This window comes from Leucoraja erinacea, chromosome 16, assembly GCF_028641065.1.
Source record: "Leucoraja erinacea ecotype New England chromosome 16, Leri_hhj_1, whole genome shotgun sequence".
Taxonomy (NCBI): Eukaryota; Metazoa; Chordata; class Chondrichthyes; order Rajiformes; family Rajidae; genus Leucoraja; species Leucoraja erinaceus.
Window position 1 is genome coordinate 29,279,215 of NC_073392.1, and position 27,234 is coordinate 29,306,448.

General features: G+C 45.6%; 1 protein-coding gene across 1 annotated transcript; it reads left to right on the plus strand.

Moving 5' to 3' along the window:
• Positions 1-721: 721 nt before the first annotated feature.
• LOC129704711 (protein rolling stone) lies at positions 722-8,605 on the plus strand. The gene is made up of 3 exons (XM_055648020.1): positions 722-1,249; positions 3,226-3,484; positions 4,458-8,605. Exons 1-3 carry the CDS (start codon positions 1,100-1,102, stop codon positions 5,000-5,002), a joined length of 954 nt encoding a protein of 317 aa, XP_055503995.1. The 5' UTR covers positions 722-1,099; the 3' UTR covers positions 5,003-8,605.
• The last annotated feature ends 18,629 nt before the right edge of the window (positions 8,606-27,234 follow it).

The window sequence follows — 27,234 nt, forward strand, 5'->3', positions numbered from 1 at the left end:
ATGTACTCTTTGGTTTCACTAAGAATGTTTGGCATGGAAACAGGCCCTTTGGCCCAAGTCGACCATCCGTTCACACTAGTTCTATGTTATACCACTGTCTCACCCACTCCTTACACATTAGAGACATTTTACAGAGGGCCACTTAACCCACAAACCCGCACAACTATGGGATGTGTGGGAGTAAACCAGACCACCCGGAGGAAATCTATGCGGTTACAGGGAGAACGTGCAAACTCCACACGGACAGCACCCGAGGGCAGGATCAAACCCGGGGTGACTGGCGCTGTGAGGCAGCAGCTCTACCAGCTGTGCCAGTGTGTTGCCCCATAGTGCTCCAGTGGGTCACAATGGTGACTCATCACCATCTTCTCACGGGTAAATAGCAATGGGCAACAAACACTGGCCATATCCATCGCCCTAAACAGATTTTAAAAAGTCTCCTTTAAACAAGTTTTTGAGGACAAACCCGAGCTTTAAGAGTGAACTTTTTTTTCTGGCAATGCGTGGCCCTTTTGACATCACTAATGCAGAGCTGGCAGTGATCACTGTGCTGGATTTAATTCATCCTGTAGGTTTTGAGATACTGGCATGCATTTTAATGGTGCATTCCAACTTCAGACTAATCCCACTTCTGGTGTGGTTTCTGTAGTGGTCAGAGAGAATGTTGGTGTTGGTCAGGGCTGGGGGGGGTGGGGAGGAGGAGACCAATCCAGGGGTGCAGTGAGCGACCCATGGATGGGAACAAGGCAGCAGGGAAAAGTCCCCAATTAAGCAAGAGGAGATGACTGTTCCATCAGCGTTCCAAAAGCACAAACGCGGGGACTTATTTGGGGGAAAAGTTGTTTTGCAAGATTTCAAAGTGCCTGATACACATCTGGGAAGTCTCCGCTATTCAAGATCCAGTGCTATTTCACACAAGGCTTGAGATTTTTTTTTCACTCTCTCTCTCTTTCGCTGAGAGGGAGGGGAAGGAGTGAGAGGAAAAGAGGGAAGTCAAACAACTGGCAGCATACTTTGCAGTTGCTATCAATACTGAGTCATTCTTAACAAGTTCCAACCATTAGGACCAAATGCATCTACATAAATACGGAGCAGGCTAATGCCAGGACTCAGTAAGGGCGTCGCACAGCACTGTTACGAAAAAAACAAACAAATGGGGTCTTCTTGGATCAAGCACCTTACACAGGAGTTCACAGTGGAAAAATGTTCTCTGAAGCCCAGAGAGCCACACTTAATTCTACAGTCACAGGTACGGCAGAAGTTATATTACTGTGGTTTTAACATTGAGCTGCTCGAGCTGTGATTTATCCAATGATCCATGGTTTACAGTCTTTGCATCCTAGGTTTAGGTTCATTATTGTCATGTGTACCAAGGTACAGCAAAAAGCTTTATTTTACATGCTATCCAAACAGATAAGGTAGATTGTGTATAAGAAGGAATTGCAGATGCTGGTTTAGACACACGATGCTGCAATAACTCAGCAGGTCAGGCTCAGCAACTCAGGAGTAAAAGAATGAGTGACATTTCAGGTCGAGACCCTTGACCAGACTGAGAGTCACGGAGGGGGGAAAGTAGAGGTATGGGGAGATACAGAACAGATCAGAGGATAGATCAAACACAGATAGATTAGTATAGATGTGAAGGAAGCCTGATAGCAGAGCTATGGAGCTTTGAGATGATCAAACCAGGTCAGAACAAGGTATTTCTCTTTGAGGCAAAGTCTCTTTGTAAGAATGCCATGCACTCGCAATGTTGTCTAACTGAAGAGCAGGTTTGCCTACTGATCACCCACCCACCTGAGGTTGAGCAGGCTGGGACTCTATTCCTTGGAGCGCAGGAGGATGAGAAATGATCTTATAGAGGTGTATAAGGCCATGAGAGGAATAGATCACGTAAATGCGCAGTCGTTTGCACAGATCAGGGGAATCGGGAACCAGAGGACCTAGGTTTAAAGTGAGGAGGGGGGAGAAAGTTTTAATAGGAATCTGAGGGGCAACATTTTTACAAAACGGGTGGTGGATATATGAAATAATCTGCCAGTGGAGGTAGTTGATGCAGACACTATCACAATGTTTGACAGGTATATGGATAGGATAGGTTTAGAGAGATATGGGCCAAACGCAGGGAGGTGGGGCTAGTTGGTTTAACATGAGCATGTTGGTCAATGGGTCTGTTTCCGCACAGTATGACTCCGTGACTCAATGACCTCTGTCAACCATAAGTTTATTGTGCAATGTGCATCAATTTACGATAAAGATGAGGATGATACATTTACAATTCATTTCCCCCCCCCCACCTCCCCACAACCCTCCCATAAATCCCGCGCTAATACTTATTACTAAGACATGGCACACGCTCTGCTTTTCCCGGATGTTCCATGAAGACCATGATGGCCTTCGATTAGAACTTCCAATCATCAGACATGTGGAAGTCAACTGCATAAACACCAATAATAGGGCTGAGATCATTAAGCCACCTAATGTCTTGCAGTCATTGTCCACTCCTTTCCAGAACTGTGAGGCTCTCCCTTATGCCCAGGTTTAACTTTATAATTGAAACATGTACCATGCGACAGTGAAAAGTTTGGTTTTGCATGCTAAGCAATCACATCAGATAAATACAATCAAGCCAAACTCAAGTACAATAGCTGGAGCGGAGATGGGCGCAGCAGCAGAGTTGCTGCCTTACAACGCCAGAGACCTGGAATAACTGAAGAGGGTGTAAAACAAAGCAAAGACCATTGTCCCTAATGCATGCAGGCAGTTTGGAGTTCAGAGTTTAGTTGAAGTTCATATTGTTCAATAGTTGGAAAGAAACTGTATTCAGACTCCCATACTTTGTTTTCCATTATCAACACTATTTAGCAACAGCTTTCAATAATAACGGCCTTGTCCTTACGGTGGCACAGTGATAGAGTCGCTGCCTCACAGCGCCAGAGCCCAGGTTTGGTTCTGACTACAGTTGCTGTCTGTACGGTGTTTGCACGTTCTCCCTGCGACGGCATGGGGTTTCTCCGGTTTAATCCCACACTCCAAAGACATACTCCAAAGGTTTGAAGGTTAGTGGCTTCGGTAAAAAATGTAAATAGTCCTTGGTGTGTGGGATAGTGCTAGTGTACGGGGTAATCGCTGGCCAGCCTGTTTCCTCGCTGTAGCTCCAAAGTCAGTAAACTAAAGTCCACTCTTGCCGCTTGTTGAGCTAATGTTTCTCTTCCCCATTTTCAGTGGAGGCTACACCCGGTCATCTGGTTGATGTATCGCATCTTGCTGGCCGCCTACACCCTGATCTGGTGCATCTGCAGTGGTGTTCAGACCAACCACCTCAAATGGTTCATCTTCCTCACCCACCTGACTTACATCTTGCTCACCGCTTATTTCAACTTAGCGTTGGTCAATTTTATTTGCTACGTGGCATTCAGCCAAAAGAAGGAAGCACAGATCACCAAGGAAGCATCGTTAGCAGAGATCTCGCTCTCCGGCCCATGTAAGGAAGTTTACAAATTCTCAGTACTATTTTTAACATTTATTACATTGTGATTTTTCACCCTGTTTTCTCTTGTTTAGCTTACACTTATTGTCTTTGGTATACCTACTTCAATGGCTATTCCTAATGTAACCAGTCTTTAGACTTTAGAGATACAGCGTGGAAACAGGCCCTTCGGCCCACCAAGTCCGTGCAATCACTCTGTACACAAACTCTATTTTACATACTAGGGACAGTTTACAAACAACACAAGCCAATTAATCTACAAACCTGTACATTTTTGGAGTGCGGGAGGAAACCGGAGCATCCGGCGAAAACTCATGTGGTGACAGGGAAAGCTCCGTACCGACAACACCTGTGGTCAGGGTTGAACCCGGGTCTCTGGCGCTGCAAGGCAGCAACTCGATCACTACGCCACCGTGCCGCGCTCCTCGAGTTCTCCTTGGGAAACGAGCAGGGGTTAGGCTTGGCGGCTTCCATTCTACAGCTGCAGCCCGCCAGTCCAATGATCAATATGGACGCGGTGGGCTGAAGGGCCTGTCTCCATGCTGTATCTCTAAACTAAACCAAACTAATCCACTGATAGAGTTCCTGTGTTATCTTTCACCTACCCAAGATATATCAGGTGAGTACCATAAAACATAGAAAACGAGAGCACTGGGACATAAGACATAGGAGCAGAATTGGGCCATTCAGCCCATTGAGTCTATTCCGCCATTCAATCACATTTGACCTATCTTTCCCTCTCAACCCCATTCTCCTATCTTCTCCCCATAACCTTTGACACCTGTACCAATCGAAAACCTGTCAATCTCCGCTTTAAAAATACCCAAATGGCCCCCACCTCCGTCTGTGGCAACGAATTCCACAGATTCACCACCCTCTGGCAAAGAAATTCCTCCTTATTTCCGTTCTGAATGTATGTAATAGCACAGTTAAAACCATGTTTCAAACCATTTCCTTGTGCTTTCAGCTGCAGACGTGGAACTGGAGGGTGGGAGCCCCAGTGTGATGGTGAGGAAGGTTCAGCTTACAGCTCCGTCAGTGTTGTTGCCCAGCATCATTGTGCAGTGGGCTCTGCAGAACCTAACCTGCGTCATCAGCCTTTATGTCACCATTGCGTTCTGGAGCTTGAACTACACACCGGGTAAGACGGGGCCCGACGGCGTTAACATCAACATGCACGCGATGAACTCGGTGCTGGTGCTGCTGGAGCTGGGCATGACTGCCGCACCCATTCACCTGGCCCACTTCACTGGCGTCCTCCTCTACAGCATGAGCTACATCCTCTTCACCCTGGTCTACTGGGCGATGGGAGGCACCAACATCAAAGGGCAGACCTTCATCTACAGGTCACTGGACTACAGCGGTAACCCTGGCGTTACCGCCGGGACCATCGTTGGGACCATCTGCCTCATCATGCCTCTCCTCCAGTTCTTGGTGTGGAATCTCCATATCCTAAAGCGCCACATGTACCTCAGGATGGGAGCCGAGGATGGCGACGTGCCGCAATGTTAGGCTGGCTGTAGGTTGGCCTCCTCTCCAAACCTGCAACGTTGGGACCAAACCCAAAATGGGAAGAGCTAGGACCATTACCAAGCATCAAAGTGTGGAGACACGAGGAACTGCAGATGCTGGAACCGTAAACAAAACACAAAATCCTGGCAGCATCTGGGTAGGGAATGTACGGACGCTGTTTCTGGTTAGGACCCTTCTTCAGGCTGATTCAACGTGCAGAATAAAGCTTCAACCTTACTCTTTTTGGAGCACCCTCTTTTATTCAACATCATTAGGTTACCTGCTTTGCAACAGTGTCTTCCCTTAACTGAGCATGGTCAAAAAAGACTGACCAAAAAAAAAAGACACAGGTGGGACTAGTGTAGATGGGGAACGACACAAAGTGCCGGAGTAACTCAGCGGATCAGGCAGCACCCTGGAAGACATGGATAGGTGACGTCTTGGGTCAAGACCCTTCTTCATATTGATTGTACTAGGTGGGGGGGTGGGGGGAGATGGAGGGGGGTAGTTGAGAACAGAGATGGGACAGGACAAATCCTGGCAAACGTTAGGTAGTACCATTGATAGGTAAAATCTGATGGAGTAACTCAGCAGGTGAGGCAGCATCCCTGGATAAAAGGAATAAATTACCTTTCGGATCGGAGTTCATCAGACTGAGAATAAGGAAGAAGGGAACTAGAGGTATGAAAAGGCACGGAACAAATCAGAGCCTATACCGATGACCAAGGAAAGGTGGAGCCCACAATGGTCCGTTATTGGCTGTGGAAGAGGTGGTAACCATTGAACCATTAATGTTTGTGGGTTAATTGGTTTCTGCAAGTTGTAAACTTGTCCCTAGTGTGTGGGATCGTGCTAGTGTACAAGGTGATTGCTGGTCGGACGGACTCTATGGGCCGAATGGCCTGTTTCCGCACTGTATCTCTAAAGTCTAAAGGAAGATATAGGTGAGGAAGGGTTTTATTGGCAGATGGGTGGACAATGGCCAGAGATGAAAAGTGGCCAAAAGGCTATCTATTGGAGAGTGACGGTTCAGTTTGTACGGCGAGGCCCACATAGTTCAAAGGCAAGAACAAGTAGGCAGCACACTGACTACTGGACGAGTTGCTGCCTTACAGCGCCAGAGACCCGCGTTCGATCCTGACTACAGGTAATATCTGTATGGAGTTTGTACCTTCTCTCTGTGACCGCATGAGTTTTCTCCAGCAGCTCATGTTTCCGCCCACAGTCCACAAATTACTGGTTTGTAAGTTAATTGGCTGCTGTAAAATTGTAAATCGCATATCTTTGGATTGTGGGGGGAAACCGGAGCACCCGGAAAAAACCCCATGAGGCCACAGTACAAACTCCGTACAGACAGCACCCGGAGTCAGGTTCGAACCCGGGTCTCTGGCGTTGTAGGTCAGCAACTCTACCGCTGTGCGACTGTGCCACCCCCCCGAAAAAATGTTAATTAATGCTATGGAGTGGGATGACTGCCAAGATATAATCGCCCATCAAGATCGACACATGGTTGTATATTGGAAGAAGATGTTGGTTAAGTCCTCTCTTACCTCACACACCGCCAGAAATGTTACCAAGGAGTTTGGTCAAAAGCAGAGACGTTCCCATGACAATCAGAAGATACATTAGCCGCAGACTGCCTCGGCCAATGCAAGCTAATCTCACCCCGGGAACACACTACATCTAAATTACACGGGACGCTGCCAGCTCGGGAGGTCTGTGGGTTGGCAGGCAAATATGTAAGGGGAAGCAAAATTATTTCCAAAGGAAAAAAATATACAAAAATTGTGGACTTTCCTTCAAAAGGTTTACCATAGCTTCGAAGAAGGGAACTCCCTCTGGTATTATGCTGCTCTCTACAAACAGAAATGAGCCATGCACCCACTCGATCCAGCTTTAATATCCCATAGGACCATATTCATAAGATACCAACAGCAAGAAATGATATGGGTACTGGCAGTGTTTTGTCTACACAAAAACACTGCATACTTATACATAACCACAAAGTGCTGGAATAACTCAGCAGGTCAGGCAGCATCTCTGGAGAAACAGGATGGGTGACTTTTTGGGTTGGGGCCATTCTTCAGACTGAAAGTAGAGGGGAGGGAACTGGTGGTAAGAAAAAGGCCAGAGCAAAGCAGGGCTGGCAACAGATGACCAAGGAAGGGTGGGGCCCATAATGGCCCATTGTTGGCTGGGGAAGAGGGGATAATGGTGAGATACATGGCTTGCAGACAGTGGAACTAGTAAGATGATTAGGGTGGGGGAGGAGAGGGAACGCAAGCGTTAATAGCAATTAGAGAAATCAAAATTCATACCATTGGGTTGTAAGCTGCCCCAGCAAAATATGGAGGTGCTGTTCCTTCAACCTGCATCCAAGAAGAATCTCGACCCCAATACGTCACCCATCCTTTTTCTCCAGAGGTGCTGCCTGGCCCGTTGAGTGACTCCAGCACTTTATGTCTATCTTCGGTATATACCAGCATCTGCAGTTCCTTTCTGCACACTGCAAACATGTACCTAGTTCAACTATCTTTTTGTACATACAATAGCGTGTTCACATATTCAGCCATGGTAACTCTCAAGTATGTCAAATGTCTGTACAGAATCAATGTAAATTGTAAAGTATATTATCTTAACTGAATCCAGGTTATGTGCTTCCTAATAAGTATAACATCCTCCAGTTGATATGTTTTGTGAAGTATAGCAAGAGTTGGTTCACTAGGAACCCAGAATACACTGTGTATTGTGCTTATGATTGGCCACTCTCATGCCCTTCACAGAGATGATCAGTCGATGAAACTAAACGAGGAAAGAGAGACCAACAAAATTCCATGAAGGGGGGGGGGACAAGCACAGTGTAACTTATTGGGGCAAATCCTCCAAAATTATGGAAGAACTCGGATAATGACATGGATATTTTAAAAAGACAGGTTTGCTGGCTGCAACGGAAAAAACCCCAATCCACAGAAAGAAGTGGTTTCAAGTTTCAAACCTCTCTGGCCTGTGGACTTGGGCATCACACAACTGTGCGAATGGTGTGGACAGGAAAGGCTGAGACGGAGATAACGGGATTATCTTGGATACACAAAGGAAGGAACCAAGCCTCAGCAGACGGTGGTAAACAGGCCAGCACAAGCACAATCACCATCTTGGATGACCCATCCATCCAGGCGATGGGATAACGATCAGGCTGAGGGATCATGACATCAGCAAACCCCTTATCATCGGAAGCCTATTGTTCATGCCAGATCGAAACTGGGAATCATCAAAAGAACCCTTTTATCCAGAGGACTACCTGGGGGTTTCAAAGGAAGCTCAGGTATAAAAACAGGAGTCAAGCCAGAACTCTCTCTCTCTTTCTGCTCTGCTGGACGGCTCGTGAGCCCAACTGTAAGTATCCCGGTGACCTGGTGAAGTTCCCGAAATAGGATAGTTGAGAGACAAAAGGGAAAAGGGGGGTAAAATTGTGTAAAGCAAGTTTTACGACGTGCCCGATAGTTTTCCGTCCATAGTCTTAGTTTAAAGCATAAGTTTAGTCACGTATTATGTAGTGTTGGTGAGATTCGACTTCTCATTGTTTAATAAAGCCTGTACATTTTAGACTTGCTTTGAGTCATTCTTGGTTTCTGTTTTCTCTCATCAGCACACTCTGGTCAATTCAACCTTTTATCATATCCCACCATAATTCCGAGGTCTAGAACCCAGGGGAATCCCTTTTGTTGTATTCTCTCTCTTGGAAACCGCTCGAGTGGAGTGGTGGCCGTTTGACCCTCCGACAAGGGAGGGAATAACTCGGGCAGTTGGGCCCGAAGTGGAGTAAAGGGAAACGAAAGCCTTACAACAGGAAGAACATTAAATGTTGTACACTGATTTCATTAAGAGGGTTTCGCGAAATATTGGAGAACTGATTTTACAAATGTAGAAGCAAGGAACTGCAGATGCTGGTTTGCACAAAGGGACACAAAGTGCTGGAGTAACTCCAGTAAACTGGAGGGCGGCACGGTGGCGCAGCGGTAGAGTTGCTGCCTTACTGCGCTTTCTGTGCTAGAGACCTGGGTTCGATCCAGACTACGGGTGCTATCTGTACGGAATTTGTATGTTCTCCCCGCGACCATGTGGGTTTTCTCTGAGATCTTCGGTTTCATGCCACATTACAAAAATGTACAGGTTTGCAGGTTAATTGGCTTTCTACAGTATATATATTGTGTGGGGATCACTGGTCGGCGCGGACTCGGTGGGCCAAAGGGCCTGTTTCCGTGCCGTATCTCTAAACTAAACTAAACTCAGCATGTCAAGCAGCAACACGGGAGAACATGGATAGGAGACGTTTTGGGGTCGAGACACCTTCTTCACAACCTTAGAAAAAACATAATTTAGGTTTCTTATTGTCACAAATGCTATCCTAACAGATCAGATAATACAAAGTTAAGTACAATAGACCAGGTAGAGGCCAGGCTGCAATGATTCAGGGCCGGGCCTCACCACCGCTTTCAAAAGAGGAAATGGACAATAAATGCTAGCCTGGCCCTATGACCCTACACACCAGGAGCAGGTCTTGACACCAGTCTCGGTTTAGTTTCAGTTTAGAGATTCAGCGCGGAAACAGGCGCTTCAGCTCACCGGATCCGCGGCGACCATCGATCACCCCGTACACTAGCGCTATTCTACACACTGGGAACAATTTACAATTATTAACCAAAGCAATTAACCTACAAACCTGCACGTTTTTGGAGAGTGTGAGGAAACCGGAGCACCCGGAGAAAACACACGTGGCTACAGGGAGCTCGTACAAACTCCATGTCAGGATCGAACCCAGGTCTCTGGCTCAGCCAGTCTTATGATTGAATAGTGAAACGGAATTCCCCTCCTAATCCCAATTCTCCCTCTCACCAATTCTATAATCCCCCAGCAAGGGAGATGCTCTGTTCAGCAATTGGAAAGGAATTATTTTTCGCCGGGAAGGCTGAAGGCTTCAGCAAAGCTCCTTAGTGCCAAGATTTCAGACAAGTAAGATTGGAAACATCTGCACTGGCTCAGATCAGGAATGACCATGGAAGTCTAATCTGTCGTACATAATAACGATCGACTTAAAAATCTTATTGACAGGAAAAAAATCCGGAAATAAATGGCAGAAAAAGGATCATTGCAAGGATCAAGGAAAGGAAAGGAGATGAGGAGGTATTTCTTTAGTCAGAGGTGGTGAATCTGTGGAATTCATTGCCTCATACAGCTGTGGAGGCCACGTCAATAGATATTTTTAAGGCGGAGATTGACAGATTCTTGATTAGTACGAGTGTTATGGGGAGAAGGCTGGAGAATGGGGTTGAGAGGGAAAGATAGATCAGCCATGATTGAATGGCGGAGTTAACCTGACAGGTCGAAAGGCCTAATACTGTCCCTATAACTTATGAACATATGAACACTCACATAGAGAAAGAACAGGTTACTGTTAAGATTCATTTTTTTGATAACAGAAAACATAACCTAGCTTTTACAACCAAGCTGACTGTAACGCCAGTGATTATATTTCCGCCAGTGGAAGTCACGCCATTACTTTTTATATTGGTTTTATTCCGCATGATTTGCTTCTTCTATGTATCACGTGCATAATATGAAAGTCAAATTGAAATACTCTGTTTACATTAAACAGCATCAGTAAAAGACACAAAGTGCTGGAGAAACTCAATGAGTCAGGCAGCATCTCTAGCGAACATGGATGGGGGATCTTTTAGGTTGGGACTTTCTTCAGGTGCGTCTCCATTGAGCTGCATCAGCTGTTTTTGCATCCTTCTCCCCACTCTTCTCTCCTCCACCCGACTCACCTGTACCCGCCTATCACTTGCCAGTTCTTGCCCCACCTCATCTCCTCCTGCCAGCTATCTCCCCTCAACTGAGTCTGAAGAAGGAACCTGACCCAAAACGTCAGCTGTCCATGTCTTTCCCCAGATGTTGCCTGACCCCTTTGAGTTCCTCCAGCACTATGGTTTGTTCTCAAGTTTCCAGCATCTGCAGTTCCTTGTGTCTCTATTGTAAGTAAGTAATTTGAACCTCCAAGCCTACTCAGTCATGGGATCAGATAATGTGTAGGAAGGAACCATAGATGCTGGTTTAAACTAAAGATAGACACAAAAAGCTTTGAGTAACTCAGCGGGTCAGACAGCATCTCTGGAGAAAAGGAGTAGGTGTGGTTTTGGGACGAGACCCTTCTTCAGACTGATTTCACTATAATCTCATCTTCACATTCCCATCTACTTACGGCAAACCCTTTATCAAGAATCTATCTTTCCTCTAAAACTATTCAAAGCTTCTGTTTGCCAATTCCCTTGGAAAAGAGACTTTCAAAGATGCATGACGTTAGTGAAATATATTTTGCTTCATATCGCTCTTTGATAGTTGATCCCACATTTTAAAGCAGTGACCCTAATTCTTGATTGTTCCATGGAACCGGAGCACCTGGGAAGGTACAAACTCCGTACAGAGAGCATCCGTAGTCAGGATCGAACCCGGGTCTCTGGTGTTGTGGCGCAGCCACACTACTGCTGCACCACTGTGCCTCCAACTATTAAGCAACAGGTAATCTGTTTTTTCATTGCCGCACTGTGTAGGCTGACAGGCAGCATCTCTGGAGAGAAGGAATGGGTGACGTTTCAGGTCAAGACCCTTCTTCAGACTGAACAGACAAAGTCCATTACAGTGCATGTGAAGCAACACGAAACATTTCAAAACAAAATGATAAGAATGTACACAATCCAGACTGTCCCACGGAGAATTTGTTGTTGATACATGCCCTGCACGGCAAGAATTTAAATTTCACCTCAACAACTCTGTATCAATCGCTCACTGGGGATTCAAATAGTTTGGCATTTTTCCTATTTCTTGGCTGTTTTTACAAAATTGATCAGAATGATACGCCAAGAATCATCCATCACGTGTGCGGCACGGTGGCGCAGCTGTAGAGTTGCCACCTTGCAGCGCCAGAGACCCAGGCTCCATCTTGTTTTTAATATTTTTTTAATATTTCATACAATTTTTTAACAAAACAGAACAAAACAAACAAAAAAATAAAATAAAATAAAAACTGAAAAAGACAACAGGAAAAAAAAAAGGAAGGAAAAAAAAAAAATTTAAAAATAAAATTAAAAAATAATAAAACAAAGCCGCCAGACATGACAGTATTGGTACAATCCACATGGTGCTACAGTCATGCATTGCAAAAGCAGAAGTAAAGGTCACAGGACTACATCACTGTAGATAATATGAAATTATGAAATTATTGGACTTTGAGATGGTTGATCTTAAAAAGTTGTTTGGTACCTTGTGTTGTAGAAGCGTATCCTTTCCATCTGTATGATTATTATCATTTCATTGAGCCATTTTTCGAAGCAGGGGGGTGTAGATGATTTCAAGTCAAGTCAAGTTTATTTGTCACATACACATACGAGATGTGCAGTGAAATGAAAGTGGCAATGCTCGCGGACTTTTGTGCAAAAGACAAACAACAAAACAACCAAACAAATTATAAACACAATCATAACACACATATTCATTTTACATAATAAATAATGGAAGGAAAAACGTTCAGTAGAGTTAGTCCCTGGTGAGAAAGGCGTTTACAGTCCGAATGGCCTCTGGGAAGAAACTCCTTCTCAACCTCTCCGTTCTCACCGCATGGCAACGGAGGCGTTTGCCTGACCGTAGCAGCTGGAACAGTCCGTTGCAGGGGTGGAAGGGGTCTCCCATGATTTTATTTGCTCTGGAGTTGCACCTCCTGTAGTATAGTTCCTGCAGGGGGGCGAGTGAAGTTCACATAGTGCGTTCGGCCGAACGCAATACTCTCTGCAGAGCCTTCTTGTCCTTGGCAGAGCAATTCCCAAACCAGATGGTAATGTTCCCGGACAAGATGCTTTCCACCGCCGCTGCGTAGAAGCACTGGAGGATCCTCGGAGACACTTTGAATTTCCTCAATTGCCTGAGGTGGTAAAGGCACTGCCTTGCTTTACTGACGAGTGCTGAGGCGTGTGATGCCCATGTCATATCCTCAGAGATGTGGACTCCCAGATATTTAAAACAGTTCACCCTATCCACAGGATCCCCATTTATCCTCAATGGAGTGTACGTCCTCGGATGATGTGCCCTCCTAAAGTCCATGATCAGCTCCTTTGTTTTTTTTGATGTTCAAGAGGAGGCTGTTATCCTGGCACCAGAGTGCTAGATCAGCCACCTCCTCCCGGTAGGCCTTCTCGTTGTTGTCTGAGATCAGGCCCACCACCACAGTGTCATCAGCAAACTTAGTTATTGAGTTGGAGCTGAACCTAGCCACATAGTCATGTGTGTACAGGGAGTACAATAGGGGGCTGAGGACGCAACCCTGGGGCGATCCTGTGCTCAGGGTGAGGGACTCCGATGTATTCCCTCCCATCTTGACTACCTGGGGCCTGGCGGTGAGAATGTCCAGGACCCAGGCACACAGGGAGGTGTTGAGCCCCAATTCCATTAGTTTCCCGGCCAGTCTGGTGGGGACTATCGTGTTGAAGGCTGAACTGTAGTCTATGAACAGCATCCTCACGTAGCCCCCCTTCTGGCTGTCCAGATGGGAGAGAGCGGTGTGCAAGACCTGGGAGACCGCATCGTCCGTGGACCTGTTCGGACGGTATGCAAACTGCAACGGGTCCATGTTCCGAGGGAGGAAGGCGCAGATGTGATTCTTCACCAGCCTCTCAAAGCATTTCATGACTACCAAGGTAAGGTCTGTTAGGATCATTTTCTTGGCTGCCACCATACCAAGCATCAGTGCTTGTTGTTCTTCAGACGTGAAGTACAAAGCAGTCTCTGAGCATCCAAAAAGTGCCAGTTCTGGATCAGGGAGAATATCTTTTCCATAGACCCCAGAAAACCACTTAAATATTTTAGACCAGTATCTTTGTATATGAGGACAGAGCCAGAAAATATGTGTTAAAGAACCATCTGCACTTTTGCATCTGTCACATAATGGAGAAATAGCAGGGTAGATTCGATGTAATTTGGTCTTTGAATAATGGAGTCTGTGGATGACTTTAAACTGAATCAGTTTATACCTGACATTGATCGAACAAGTTTGGATTCTGGTCAGACCTTCATTCCAAGTGTCGTCAGACACCTCGAAATTCAGCTCAGTAGACCAGGCTTCTTTCAGATGGGTAGTGGATACAGAGGTGGTGAATAGACTTACAAAGCGAGATATTAGATGTTTGGAGTCTGGAGGAAGCTGCAGGAGCTCATAGAGTGGGCAACTGTCAGGCATGGTTTGAAAATTAACGTAGCTTTAACGTAGTGCCTAATTTGGTGATAGTGAAAGAAATGAGAGTTGGAACGGTTAAATTTTGATTTCAGCTGATTAAACGAAGCAAACTTTTTGTCAATATATAGATCTCTGAGGGTCGCAAGGCCCTTGTCCCTCCAGACAGCAAACACCCTATCCGTCTATGATGGCAAAAAGGAGTGACATATGGGGGTGTAAATAGAGACATTTGACAATGTGCTGAAACTTCTTATCTGATTTAAAATTCGAATAGAATTTCTTAAAATGAAGTTCTCACCAACCAACTTATGTGGGGATTCCGTTTTGGGAAAAAGCAAAGTACAGAGGGAGGAATTTTTCACTGCTGTGTTTTCAATGTTTAGCCACGAAGGGGTATTATTATTATTATCCAAAGGTTATTATCCTCAACAACTCTGTATCACTCACTCACTGGGGATTCAAATAGTTTGGCATTTTTCCTATTTTTTGGCTGTTTTTACAAAATTGATCAGAATGATACGACAAGAATCATCCATCACGTGGGCGGCACGGTGGCGCAGCTGTAGAGTTGCCACCTTGCAGCGCCAGAGACCCAGGCTCCATCTTGACGAAGGGTACTGTCTCCATGGAGTTTGTACGTTCTCCACGTGACCTGCGTGGGTTTTCTCCGAGTGCTTCATTTTCCTCCTGCACTCCAAAGACATACAGGTTTGTAGGTTAATTGGCTTCGGTAAAAAATGTAAATTGTCCCTAGAGTGCTGTAGGGGTTTGCTAGTCAGCACGGACTCGGTGGGCCGAAGGGCCCATTTCTCCGCTGTATCTCTGAACTAAACGAAGCCAAGAAGCCCCTAGTCAGGTATTGATGAGTCCCTCTACTCTGCAATTGACGAGTCTCTCTACTCTGCTGTGAATGGCCATGGAATAATGTATATACAGTAGAAAGCATTTTTCCGGTATGGTTCACAGCATGGTTTAGGAACAGCTCCATATAAGACCGCAAGAAATTGTTGAGAGTTGTGGACGCAGCCCGGACCATCACACGAACCAACCTCCCATCCATTGAACCCATCTACACGTCACGCTGCCTCGGCAAGGCCACCAGCTTAATCAAGGATGAGTCACACATACATCCAGATTTAGAGACAATGTCTTCCCAGCTGCTATCAGGCAACGGAACAATCCTATCAACAACTAGAGAGCGGTCCTGACCTTCCGTCTGCCTCATTGGAGACCCTTGTGCTATCTTTAATGGGACTTTACACCTTGATCTAAACGTTATTCCCATTATCATGTATCTGTACACTGTGGATGGCTCGATTGTAATTGTATGCACTCATTCTGCTGTCTGGTTAGCACACAATAAAAGCTTTTCACTGTACCTCAGTACAAGTGGCAATAAACTCAACAACGGACTGGAGTCAAGAGGATTAAAAACTGTGATTAAAAACTCCAGGAATATTTCCAAGCAATCCATATTTCTGTACAGAGAACTATGTTTCAAAAAGAATAAACATAGGAGACCATTCCTGTAATAGAGTCATAGGGCCATACAGCATAGGAATAGGCCCATCAGCCCAACTAGTTAATGTCAACCAAGATGCCCATCTAAGATAGTCCCATTTTCCCACATTTGGCCTAGATCCCTCTGAACCTTTCCAATCCATGCAAGTTATCCGAGTGCCTTTTAAGTAGAAACAAAGAACTACAGGATACGGGTTTACACAAAAGGCCACAAAGCGCTGGAGTAACTGAGCAGATCGGGCAGCATCTCTGGAGAATGTGGATAGGTGACACGTGAATATCTCTCTCTCAGTTTTCCCCGCGACACCACGACACCCCCCCCCCCCCCCCCCTCCCCCTCCTGTAAATCAGTCTGAAGAAGGGTCCCGACCTGAAACGTCACTTATCCATGTTCCCCAGAGATGCAGCCCGACCCACTGAGCCACACTGGCAATTTGTGTCCTCAAATGTCTTTTAATGATGTTTAACTATAGTTAGCCCAATTCTGAGCCTACATTTCTCTCAGTTTAACACAGGCTTCATTGTGTGTGGAAGGAACATTGTATGAGAGGCAGAAATGGACTGAATGAGAACTGGCGGATCTAATAACATGGATATATTTAAAGGAGAGCACGTTTTATACACAAAAGGGAGAAAGGAGTACAAGGATGTGTTGATAGTTTCAATGAAGGAGGTCAGGAGGCAGCACGTGTGATTGTATGCATTGGCAGAGAGTTATTGGGCCAAGTCATCTGTGGTTTGAGTCATTTTGTGATTTGTACATTCTTTTCACTTTCCATGATTTCTCCAGTTCAAAAATCAGTTGGCGATGAACAAATAAATTACATCTCATGGGACTTTGCGCAAATTTCTGAAAGACGTATCACACCTCTTTCGATTGTTCTGATGAAACTCAAAACCAGATGTCTCGACTGCAGAATACAACATGGACCTCCACCAAGGCAACCCTTGAGTGTTCTCCAGGGAATAACGTTCCAAAAAAAAAAAAATTACTTAATAAAGAACAAGAGAATTGAATGACTGTCATCCAGCTGTTCTCTGAAACCATGGGATTATTTCAAGAACAATTAGATGTGGTGAAACAATAAAGCCGTTGTAATCCATCTTTTCTTGGATGGATCATCATGATTTGATAAACTTTCTTTATCCAGTTCCTACTCCCTGATCTAAGGTTTGGTTTAGTGTGGAGATACAATGTGGAAACAGGCCCTTCAGCCCACCGAACACCAGATGTGGCGTACTTCAAAATAGGTGCAAGCCAAAGAAATTAGATCACTTACTTACCCTCCGAACTCAAGGGAGGTTCAGACCTATTGTTACACCCATGTCTTTTCTTTGATTGAGATTGCCCAACTTAATGTAGAACTAGAAACAGACTTGACATCTTACTGGAATACAACACAACCCATTACACATGAAACAATTTAAAGATACATTTTGTCATAAATTATTCTTATTTTATTCATCTCTTCCCATCTGGCATAACTTTATAGCGAATCACAAATGGATAATTTGCTTTGAAGAGAAATGAATACAACATGCAGGTACTCTCACAATTTTAAAGAAACATTTAGGCAGGTTCATGGATAGGGTAACTTTAGTTTAGTTTATTATCACATGTACCAAGATACATTCGGGTAGATGGGGCTCGTCAGCCTGGGAAGGTAGTCCATCTAGGTGAGGGAAAACTCTGATGTGGCCATATCCATTCGTGGAAAAGGCTCCTGGAGTAAACCTCAAGAAAATCCAGAGTCGGAGCCCTTAAGGCAGTTCGTCGTTGTCTACAACCCTCGCTCTGGCAGCTCCTGTGACGGCGCTGGATCGATCAGCGACGTGGAGAGGGGGGACGTGCTGCATGGGCAACAGCCTGTCCTCCATATGACATGGCCCAGGCTTGCATCCGACCACACATCACCTGCAGGCTAGGATGCATCACTCATGGTCAGTCATGACCTAAGTGGGCCTACTACCAAGGTACAGTGAAAAGCCTTTGTTGCGTGCTAACTAGTCAGCGGAAAGGCTATACATGATTACAATCAAGCCACCCACAGTGGACAGATACACGATAAAGGGAATAACATGAATAACATTTTGTGCAAGATAAAGTTCAGTAAAGCCCGATCAAAGATAGTCCGTGGGTCTCCAATAAGGTAGATAGTAGATCAGGACTGCTCTCGAGTTGTTGGTCGCATGGTTCAGTTGACTGATAATAGTTGGAAAAAAACTGTCCTTGAATCTGATCGTGTGTGTTTTCACACTTCTGTACCTCTTGCCTGATGGGAGAGGGGAGAAGAGGGAGCAGCCAGGGTTAGACTCATCCTTATTCTGCTGAGAGATATAGGCTAAATGCGGGATTAGTGTAGATGGGGCACTTAGATTGGCATGGGCAAGTTGGGCAGAAGGGCCTCTTTCTATGATTATATGAGCTCTCTTCGTTGGTGTGAATTCTTGCAACACCAAGTGTCCCAGCCAAGTGTCTGATGACAGGATGTTTAAGAACTGGCAATGGATAAGATGACTCTGACCTTTCCAGAATGGAAAGGCTTTCTTTTGCAATATTTTCCCATGCAAATATGTCGTGCGCTCTGGGGGTTAATATTCCATGTGCACTCTGGCAGAATAGAACCTCGGTCAGTCTCAGAAACACAGAGGTTTTGTTTAAATAATTCCCATCGCCAGATGGAAGTTGGCGTCTTTGAGCGGAAAGGCCCGAGATGTAATAATTGAAAGCAAAGGACATGTTTCCCATTGGACTTGGCCCAGAATGCCGAGCCAAATCAGAAGGTTGATCATACCACATTTTCATGTTAGCTACTTTTACAGATCAACATTAGGAACAAAACCGATGGGTAGAAACCCATTCCAGATTGAAAGGGGCCATTGGAAAACAGGCATCCCAAACTATCTCCCCGGACCAGGCTTAAAATATTATTATTTTAATGAGACTACATGTTTTGGGTTTTTTTAAAAAATATTTTTAAAGATTGATCTCTTGCCCGAGGGAAACCCGTCAACTGATAAGATGCAAACACTATACAGTGCGCGAGGTAATTGTACACAGTTGTGAGTTCTTGTGGCAAATCTTTGGGAGTATTTCATAGAGATAAGATTTTGTTATGTCTCAAGTAAAGGAATTTATAGTTTACTAGACTAAGTGGGCCCCAGCATCACACGGGAAGGCTGGTCCCCCAATGCAATATTCCACCTCTCCACTAATTCCAATATTGATGGCCAGTGGGAACGGGGGGGGGGGCACTTTCTGGACCCCCCCCCCCCCCCACAACACAATGGGTGTTGTGGGACTGGATTGGGTTCCAGATGGCTAGTATGGACGTTGTGGGCCGAATTGAATTAGGCAAGTTAGGCAAGGCAACTTTAATTAGGCAAGGCCACTTTAATTAGGCAAGGCCACTTTAGCATTTCCAAACCAAAGGCAACACAGCTTTAGCATTTCCAAACCAAAGGCAACACAGCTTTAGCATTTTCAAACCAAAAGCAACACAGCTTTAGCATTTCCAAACCATATTTTCAAACCATATTAAGGGCACTGACAGGTCAGTAAAACCACTCACAGTTTAGTAGACATGTGTTCAGTGTTATTCACAGCTCAGACTGAGAGAGGTGACCCTCTCGCTCCCCCATCTTGCAGAGACTGACTGAGGCACTCAACACTTCCGGGTTTTATAGTCCCTCCAGAAGGGGCGTGGCCTTCAGGTGAGAGAATCTCAACATTTTATAAACACTAATAACTCTTTTACTTTTCATCGTTGGGAAAAATACTCTTGTCCTGCGCAAGGGAGGGAGGCTTTGAGTAAGGTGGCCAAAAATCACAGCTGTAAGTGGCAGCGATTTTTCTAAAATCAATATACAGAACAACAGGAAATGGTCAAGATCAGACTTTTAGTAATATAGATAGATAGATGGCACAGATGAGGCTATTTATTGTTTGCAATAGGTGGTGACTTCTGAATTGGGATAATGACTACTGATAGAGGCTTATGAGGCAGCACAGTGGTACAGCTTTGTCAGCTGTTTGTTTGTCAGCTTTAAAAACCTGGATGCAACATAACTTCCTCAAACTCAACAGCGATGAGACAGAATTCCTCCTCATAGGCTCCAAAGCCACACTCAGCAAAATCAATAACCCCACTCTCACCATCGACGGCACCACTGTCTCCCCATCTCCCCAGGCCCGCAACCTTGGCATGATCTTTGATTCCACCCTCTCCCTTGAGCCTCACATCCGCCATGTCATTAAAACCTCCTTCTTTCATCTCCGCAACATCGCCAAACTCAGACCCTCTCTCACACCTCCCGCTGCTGAAAGACTCATCCATGCCTTCATCTCCTCCCGACTGGACTATTGCAACTCACTTCTCCTTGGCATCAGCTCCACCTACATCAACCGACTCCAACTGGTCCAGAACGCAGCAACCCGACTCATCACCCACACCAAATCCTGGCATCACATCACTTCAGTCCTCAAACAACTTCACTGGCTTCCCATCTCCCACCGGATCACCTACAAAATCCTGATCCTCACCTACAAAGCCCTCCACCATCTGCCCCCCCCCATATCTCACTGACCTCCTCTCCCCGTACCAACCCTTACGGTCCCTCAGATCCACATCAGCCAGTCTCCTCTCCATCCACAAGTCCAACCTCCGCAGTTTTGGGGACAGAGCCTTCTCCAGGGCAGCTCCCAGGCTCTGGAACTCCCTCCCCCAACTGATCCGCAATTCCGTGTCCCTCACCATCCTCCAGTCCAGCCTCAAGACCCATCTCTTCACCTCTGCCTATCCTTAACCCCACGTCCCCCTCCCTTTTCATCTGTGCATTAATTGCCTCATATTGTGTTTTGAATTGAATTCTGTCTTTACTTTGTGTACTAGTCATGTCTCTACTATTTATTTCATTCCCCTTACATGTTTTTCCTCTACCTGCTAAATCTTTGTAAGGTGTCCTTGAGACTCTTGAAAGGCGCCCATAAATAAAATTTATTATTATTATTATAGCGGTAGATTTGCTGCCATACAGCGCCAGAGACCTGGGTTCTATTGTCACTATGGCCGCTGTCTGTATGGAGCTTAGTATGTTCTCCCTGTGACCATGTGAGTTTTCTCTGGGTGCTCCAGTTTCCTTCCACACTAATAAATAAATACAGGCTTGTGGGTTAATTGGTTTCAGTAATGTGTAAAATTTGTGTGTAGGATAGTGCTAGTGTGATTACTGGTCAGTGTAGACTCGGGGTGAGAGATTGCAACCTTCATGTGGTCCGCCCTGTTTCAATGAATGCAATCAAACTGCCGTGCACAATCAAATAAGATCAAATAGAACAAGTTGTCCTACAACTTTAGGCTGTGCACGCCATACGCAAGGTGATGAAGTGTAGACTCGCTGGGCCGGAGGGCCTGTTTCCATGCTATATCTCTAAAGACTAAGGTCTTATGAATGCATTGTCCTTTGTGCTCAGTGCAGATCTTGCGAACATTTTTCTTGGCCAACAAACTCTGACAACTAAGTAAATTGTTTGGGTGATCCTCTCGTCATTACCAGCCGCAGTTTGCAGGCTTCTCCACCAGATGGGTTCAAAGGAAATTAGAGGTTTTACCCGTTGTTTAGATGGTCATGAAATCATAATGGATGCATTTGGTCTAATTTTAAAGCTGTCAGGAGAGGCAGGGTCAGGAGGCAGGCAGGGGGTCAAAAAAGGGCATTGCCATCTCACACTGTGAACAACCTGGCTATTTCGACTGGAGTGCTGGAGTGCAGATGATTCACCCACTATCTGGAGACAGGTCCTAAGTGAATACACGGTCCTGTAAATGCTGGCCATCTCTCAGCCTCAGACACTCCGAAGAAAACATCCCAAGCCTATCCAGCCTCTCTCTATAGTTCAAGCCCACAAGATCTCAGTCAAATACCGTAAGTTCATCAGCCATACAATCTGGCTGTCTATGGCTGGAATCAACACTTGGGTATCAATTTTTCTTAAATGTTTCGATAGTGCCTGCTTCAACCATTTCCTTCGGCTGCTCGTTTCATACACCCACCACTCTTTGTGTGAAAAAGTTCCTATTAAATCTTTCCCGCCTCATCTTAAACCTATATCCTATAGTTCTCGATTCCCCTACTCTGGGTAAGAGACTCTGTGCGTATATCCGATCTATTTCTCTCGTGACTTTGTACACCTCTATAAGATCATCCCTCATCCTCCTGCTCTTTAAAAAATAGATTCCTAGGCTGCTTAACCTCCCCCTATAGCTCAGGCCTTCGATTCAAGACATCTTTCTTCCCCGCTACATCTCTTTTTATAAATATCATCTCCATCACAGCTAACTTTCTTAAACTATCTGTAAACGATCTCTTGAATGAGTTTTGCAAAGTGGCTTGTTTTGTTTCATTTAGTTTATTGTTTACCGAGGTACAGTGAAAAGCTATTTTGGTGCATGCTATCCAGTCAATGGAAAGACTATTCATGATTACAATAGAGCCAACCACAGTCTACAGACACAGGATAAAGGGAATAACGTTTAGTGCAAGGTAAAGTGGCGGAACAGTGGCGTTGTGGGTAGAGTGGCTGCCTTACAGCGCCAGAGATCCGGGTTCAATTCAGACTCAATGGGCCGAAGGGCCTGTTTCCATACTGTATCTCTAAAAACTGAAACTAAAAACTAAAACTACTAAAGTCGCAACAAAGATAGTCCGAGGGTCTCCAATGACAAATGGGTTCCCAATTGCCATTAGTTTTCAAACTATTCACTGGGCCTAAAACAAAATATTCCAGATGCTAGAAATCGGAAATATAAGAGTAATTGCTGGATCTACAAAACAGCTTCTGCGGAGAAACAGTTAATAGGTCAGATCGATGACTTTTTATTAGAACAGAGTCTGGGCGACACGGTGGTGCAGCGGTAGAGTTGCTGTCTTACAATGCCAGGGACCCGAGTTTGATCCTGACTATGGGTGCTGCCTGTGCGGAGTTTGCACGTTCTCCCCTGGACCATGTAGATTTTATCCAGGTGCTCCAGTTTCCTCCCGCACTCTAAAGACATACGGGTTTGTAGACTAATTGCCGTGGTAAAAACTGTAAAATTGTCCCTAGTGTGTAGGATAGTGTTAGTGTGCGGGAATCGCTAGTCGGCACGGACTTGGTGGCCCAAAGGGCCTGCTTCTACTCTGTATCTCTAAACTAAACTAAACTAAACCGTTAGAGTTACATTAAAGTTAAAATAGATCCCGACATCTGGCTGGTGATTGTTTTGTCAAGATACCAAGAATAAATTACCATCAGTTTCCCATTTACTGACAGCGAATCTGCTGATGGATTGGGGGAATACATTTCAAAGTGCGTTTCATAAAATGACTAACCGAATAGTTTCATTTCCCCTTCACCATTCCTCAGGAACACCCATATCGTGGGCATAGAAATACACAAATGAAGATGACAAGAGTTCTCTGAAATATTTGCAGCGATTTGGAGGGGCCAGTACAGAAGGACAAACAAGAGGATACAGTTTTCTAATCTAGGATGTTCAGATTTTTGTTTGTTTTAGTTTAATTTAGTTTACTTTATTATTGCCACATGTACAAAGATAAAGTGAAAAGCTTTTTTGTTGTGTGCTGACCAGTCAGTGGAAATACTACATGATTCCAATCGAGCTGTCCACAGCATACAGATACATATTCAAGGGAATAAAAATGAGTATAGAGCTAGTGTATTGGTGATCATTGGTCAACATGGACTCGATGGGCTGAAGGACCTGTTTCTATGCTGTATGTATCAACGTGGTGGAGGTGTAGATGGCGATAATGAGATATAGCATGGACACAAGCTCCATGCTGACCATCAGGTAGCCATTTATACTAATCCTACACTGATCTAATCCAATCTTAATTTATCCATATTGTTATTAATTCTTCCCAAATTCTACCACACCCTGCAACTTTATAACAGTCAATTAACCTACCAACCTGCAAGTCCTTGGAGGAAACTGGAGGAAACCTACCTGGTCACAGGGAGAACATGTAAACTCCACATAGACAGCGGCTAAGGTCAGGATTGAACCCGGGTCTCTGGAGCTGTGGAGCAGTGGCAGAGCTACCATCCGACTCATTGGAGACCCTCGGACTTTCTTTGATCAGACTTTACTGGACTTTATCTTGCACTAAACGCTATTCCCTTTATCCTGTATCTGTACACTGTGAACGGCTCAACCATAATCGTGTATATTCTTTACGTTGACTGGTCAGCACGCAACAAAAGCTTTTAAATGTACCTCGATACACGTGACAATCAACTAAACTAAACCCTTTGCACTACTCTGTCCTGCAACAGATTCACAGTGACAAACACAGTCAATCACTTCAAGGAATGCCTGCTTCTTTATTGTAATAATTTTTATTATAATAGAGAGAGTCTGAGATGAATTCATCAATGTGGTCATCTTTAATCTCTCTGGCGCTCCCAACTCCCCCTGCTGGTAATCTTTAATAAGACAACAGCAATGTAACACAAATGCAAACATACAGTAATACAGCACGGAAACAGGTCCAGTGGCCCAATTTCCCAATCTGACCAAGATGTCACATCTCACTAGTCACACCTGCCCACGTTTAGCCCATATCTCTCTAAACCTTTCCTATCTATGTACCTGCCCAAAATGTATTTTAAATGTTATAAATATCCATCTCAACTACTTCCTCTGGCAGCTCATTCTACATGCCCACCATCCTCTGTGTAAAAAAAAGTTGCACCACAGGTTTCTATTAAATCTTTCCCCACTAATCTTAAACCTATGTCCCCTGGTTTTTGATTCCCCAACTCTGGGCAAGAGATTCTGTGCATTTACCCTATCTATTCCTCTCACGATCTGCTGTTTCCAAGATGGCGGCGCGCACAGTCGCAGCGGCTCGAAGCTCTCCCTTTCGGTGCTTTTTTTGTGTGTTTTTGTTTGTATGTCTGTTTGACAATGTTACGTTTTGTCGTGCGAATCTCACCTTCAGCCGACAGGATCTTCTGATTATCGGATTACAGTGTAAACAGGCAGTTAAGTGTGTTTTTCTGCATTCACGCAACATACCGGAGGAGATAGCCAGGACACCGGGCTCTCCGTGGATTGTTGTCGGCCCCAGCAAACGCCGGAGACGGAGGAGGCACAGGAAGCAAAAGCGTGGTCGCCGGTCCGGACTACTCGCTAGGCTAAGGCAACAACCACATAAACCACCGCTACCCAGCATCATTCTCACCAACGCCAGATCTATCACCAACAAAATGGACGAACTAAGACTACAGGTCGCCACAAATAAATTCATCGCGGACAGTTGCATTCTGCTAATAACAGAGACGTGGCTACACGCACTTGTACCGGACGGAGCCATTGAGCTAGCAGGCCGCACAGCATTTCGCTGGGATAGAAACAAAGACTCCGGTAAGAGCAAAGGAGGGGGGTTATGCATCTACGTTCACAACAACTGGTGCACAAATACCACAATCATAGACAGACACTGTTCTGCTGATTTGGAGTACCTGATAGTTAGATGCAGGCCTTTCTACCTTCCACGTGAGTTTACCGTGGTCATAGTTACAGCTGTGTATATCCCACCGGATGCTAATGCTAGCATAGCCCTAGGCTACCTCCATAGCGCTATCAGCAAACAAGAGAACACCTACCCCAAAGCAGCCCATATCATAGCTGGTGATTTCAATCACACAGACTTAAAATCAGTTCTCCCCAAGTTTGAACAACACATCAAATGTGCAACCAGGGGAGAAAATACATTAGACAAGGCCTACTCAAACATCAAGAAGGGGTTTAGAGCCACACCACTACCACATCTAGGCCAGTCGGATCACCTATCCATTCACTTAGCACCAGCATACACCCCCCTCAGGAGAAAAGCTCAACCCACCACCAGGACAGTTAAAACTTGGCCTGAAGGAGCTTCCTCATAGCTACAGGACTGCTTTGAAAGGACAAACTGGGACATTTTTGGAAATCAGGACTTGGAGGAGTACACATCCACGGTACTCTTTTACATCCAGAACTGTGTTGACAACGTCACCATCGACAAACTCATCCGGGTGTACCCCAACCAGAAGCCGTGGATGACAAAAGAGGTCCAAACTCTCCTCAAGGACCGCAACACCGCCTTCAGGTCTGGCGACAGAGCCCTGTACAGCGCTGCTAGAGCCAACCTGAAGAAAGGCATCAGGGATGCCAAAGCGGCCCACAAGAGGAAGATAGAGGACCACTTTAACAACAACGATCCACGGCGGGTGTGGCAGGGCATCCAGCACATCACCAACTACAAGCCCAGCAACAGCACGACGGCCGACGGCGACGCCTCACTGGCAGAGGAGCTGAACTGCTTCTTTGCTCGCTTCGAGGCAGAACCAGAAGAGTTTGTCACCATTCTCCCACCAGCCCCTAACAACAACAACTACACCCTCACTGTGCAGGAGCATGAAGTGAGGTGCGTGCTCAGGGCGGTGAACCCGAGGAAGGCTGCCGGCCCGGATGGCGTGACAGGAAGGGTTCTGAAGGAATGTGCAGACCAGCTCTCCACGAAAATCTTCAACCTGTCCCTGTCCAAATCCATCATCCCACCATGCCTGAAGTCTGCCACAATCATCCCACTACCAAAAAAGCCTGTTATCAGCGGCCTTAACGACTACCGACCGGTCGCTCTCACACCAGTCATCATGAAGTGTTTCGAGAGGCTGGTCCAGCAGCACATCAAAGCCAGCCTCCCGCCCACCTTCGATCCACACCAGTTTGCCTACAGAGCAAATAGGTCCACTGAGGATGCCATCGCCACTGCTCTTCACACTGCACTGACCCACCTCGAACACCAGGGGAGCTATGTGAGGATGCTTTTCACTGACTTTAGCTCCACCTTTAATACCATCATCCCCTGCAGACTGGTCACCAAACTCATGGATTTAGGACTCTCCCAACCCATCTGCCTCTGGATCAAGGACTTTCTGTCTAACCGCCCCCAGACCGTCAGACTGGGCCATCACCTCTCCACCCCCATCACACTCAGCACCGGCTCCCCACAGGGCTGTGTGTTGAGCCCCCTCCTCTACGCCCTCTACACCCACGATTGTGCCCCCGTCCATTCCACCAACACCATCGTCAAGTTTGCGGAAGACACGACTGTGGTTGAACGTATCTCAGGAGGAGATGAGACAGCCTACAGGGAGGAAGTCCAAAGACTGGCAGCGTGGTGTTCAGACAACAACCTCATCCTAAACACCACAAAAACAAAGGAAATTATCATAGACTTCCGTAAGAACAGTGCAGCCCCCAAACCCCTATTCATCAATGGGGACTGTGTGGAAAGGGTCTCAGACTTCAGATTCCTGGGCGACAAATTACGGAGGATCTCTCCTGGACTACAAACACCACCACAGCAGTCAAGAAGG

Bases quoted from the DNA above. Each gene is read 5' to 3' on its own strand.
- LOC129704711 (XM_055648020.1), top strand. From the start codon at position 1,100: ATGCCAGGACTCAGTAAGGGCGTCGCACAGCACTGTTACGAAAAAAAC. The intron at 1,250-3,225 runs GTACGGCAGAAG...CCCCATTTTCAG, and splicing joins ACTTAATTCTACAGTCACAG to TGGAGGCTACACCCGGTCAT. The intron at 3,485-4,457 runs GTAAGGAAGTTT...TTGTGCTTTCAG, and splicing joins GATCTCGCTCTCCGGCCCAT to CTGCAGACGTGGAACTGGAG.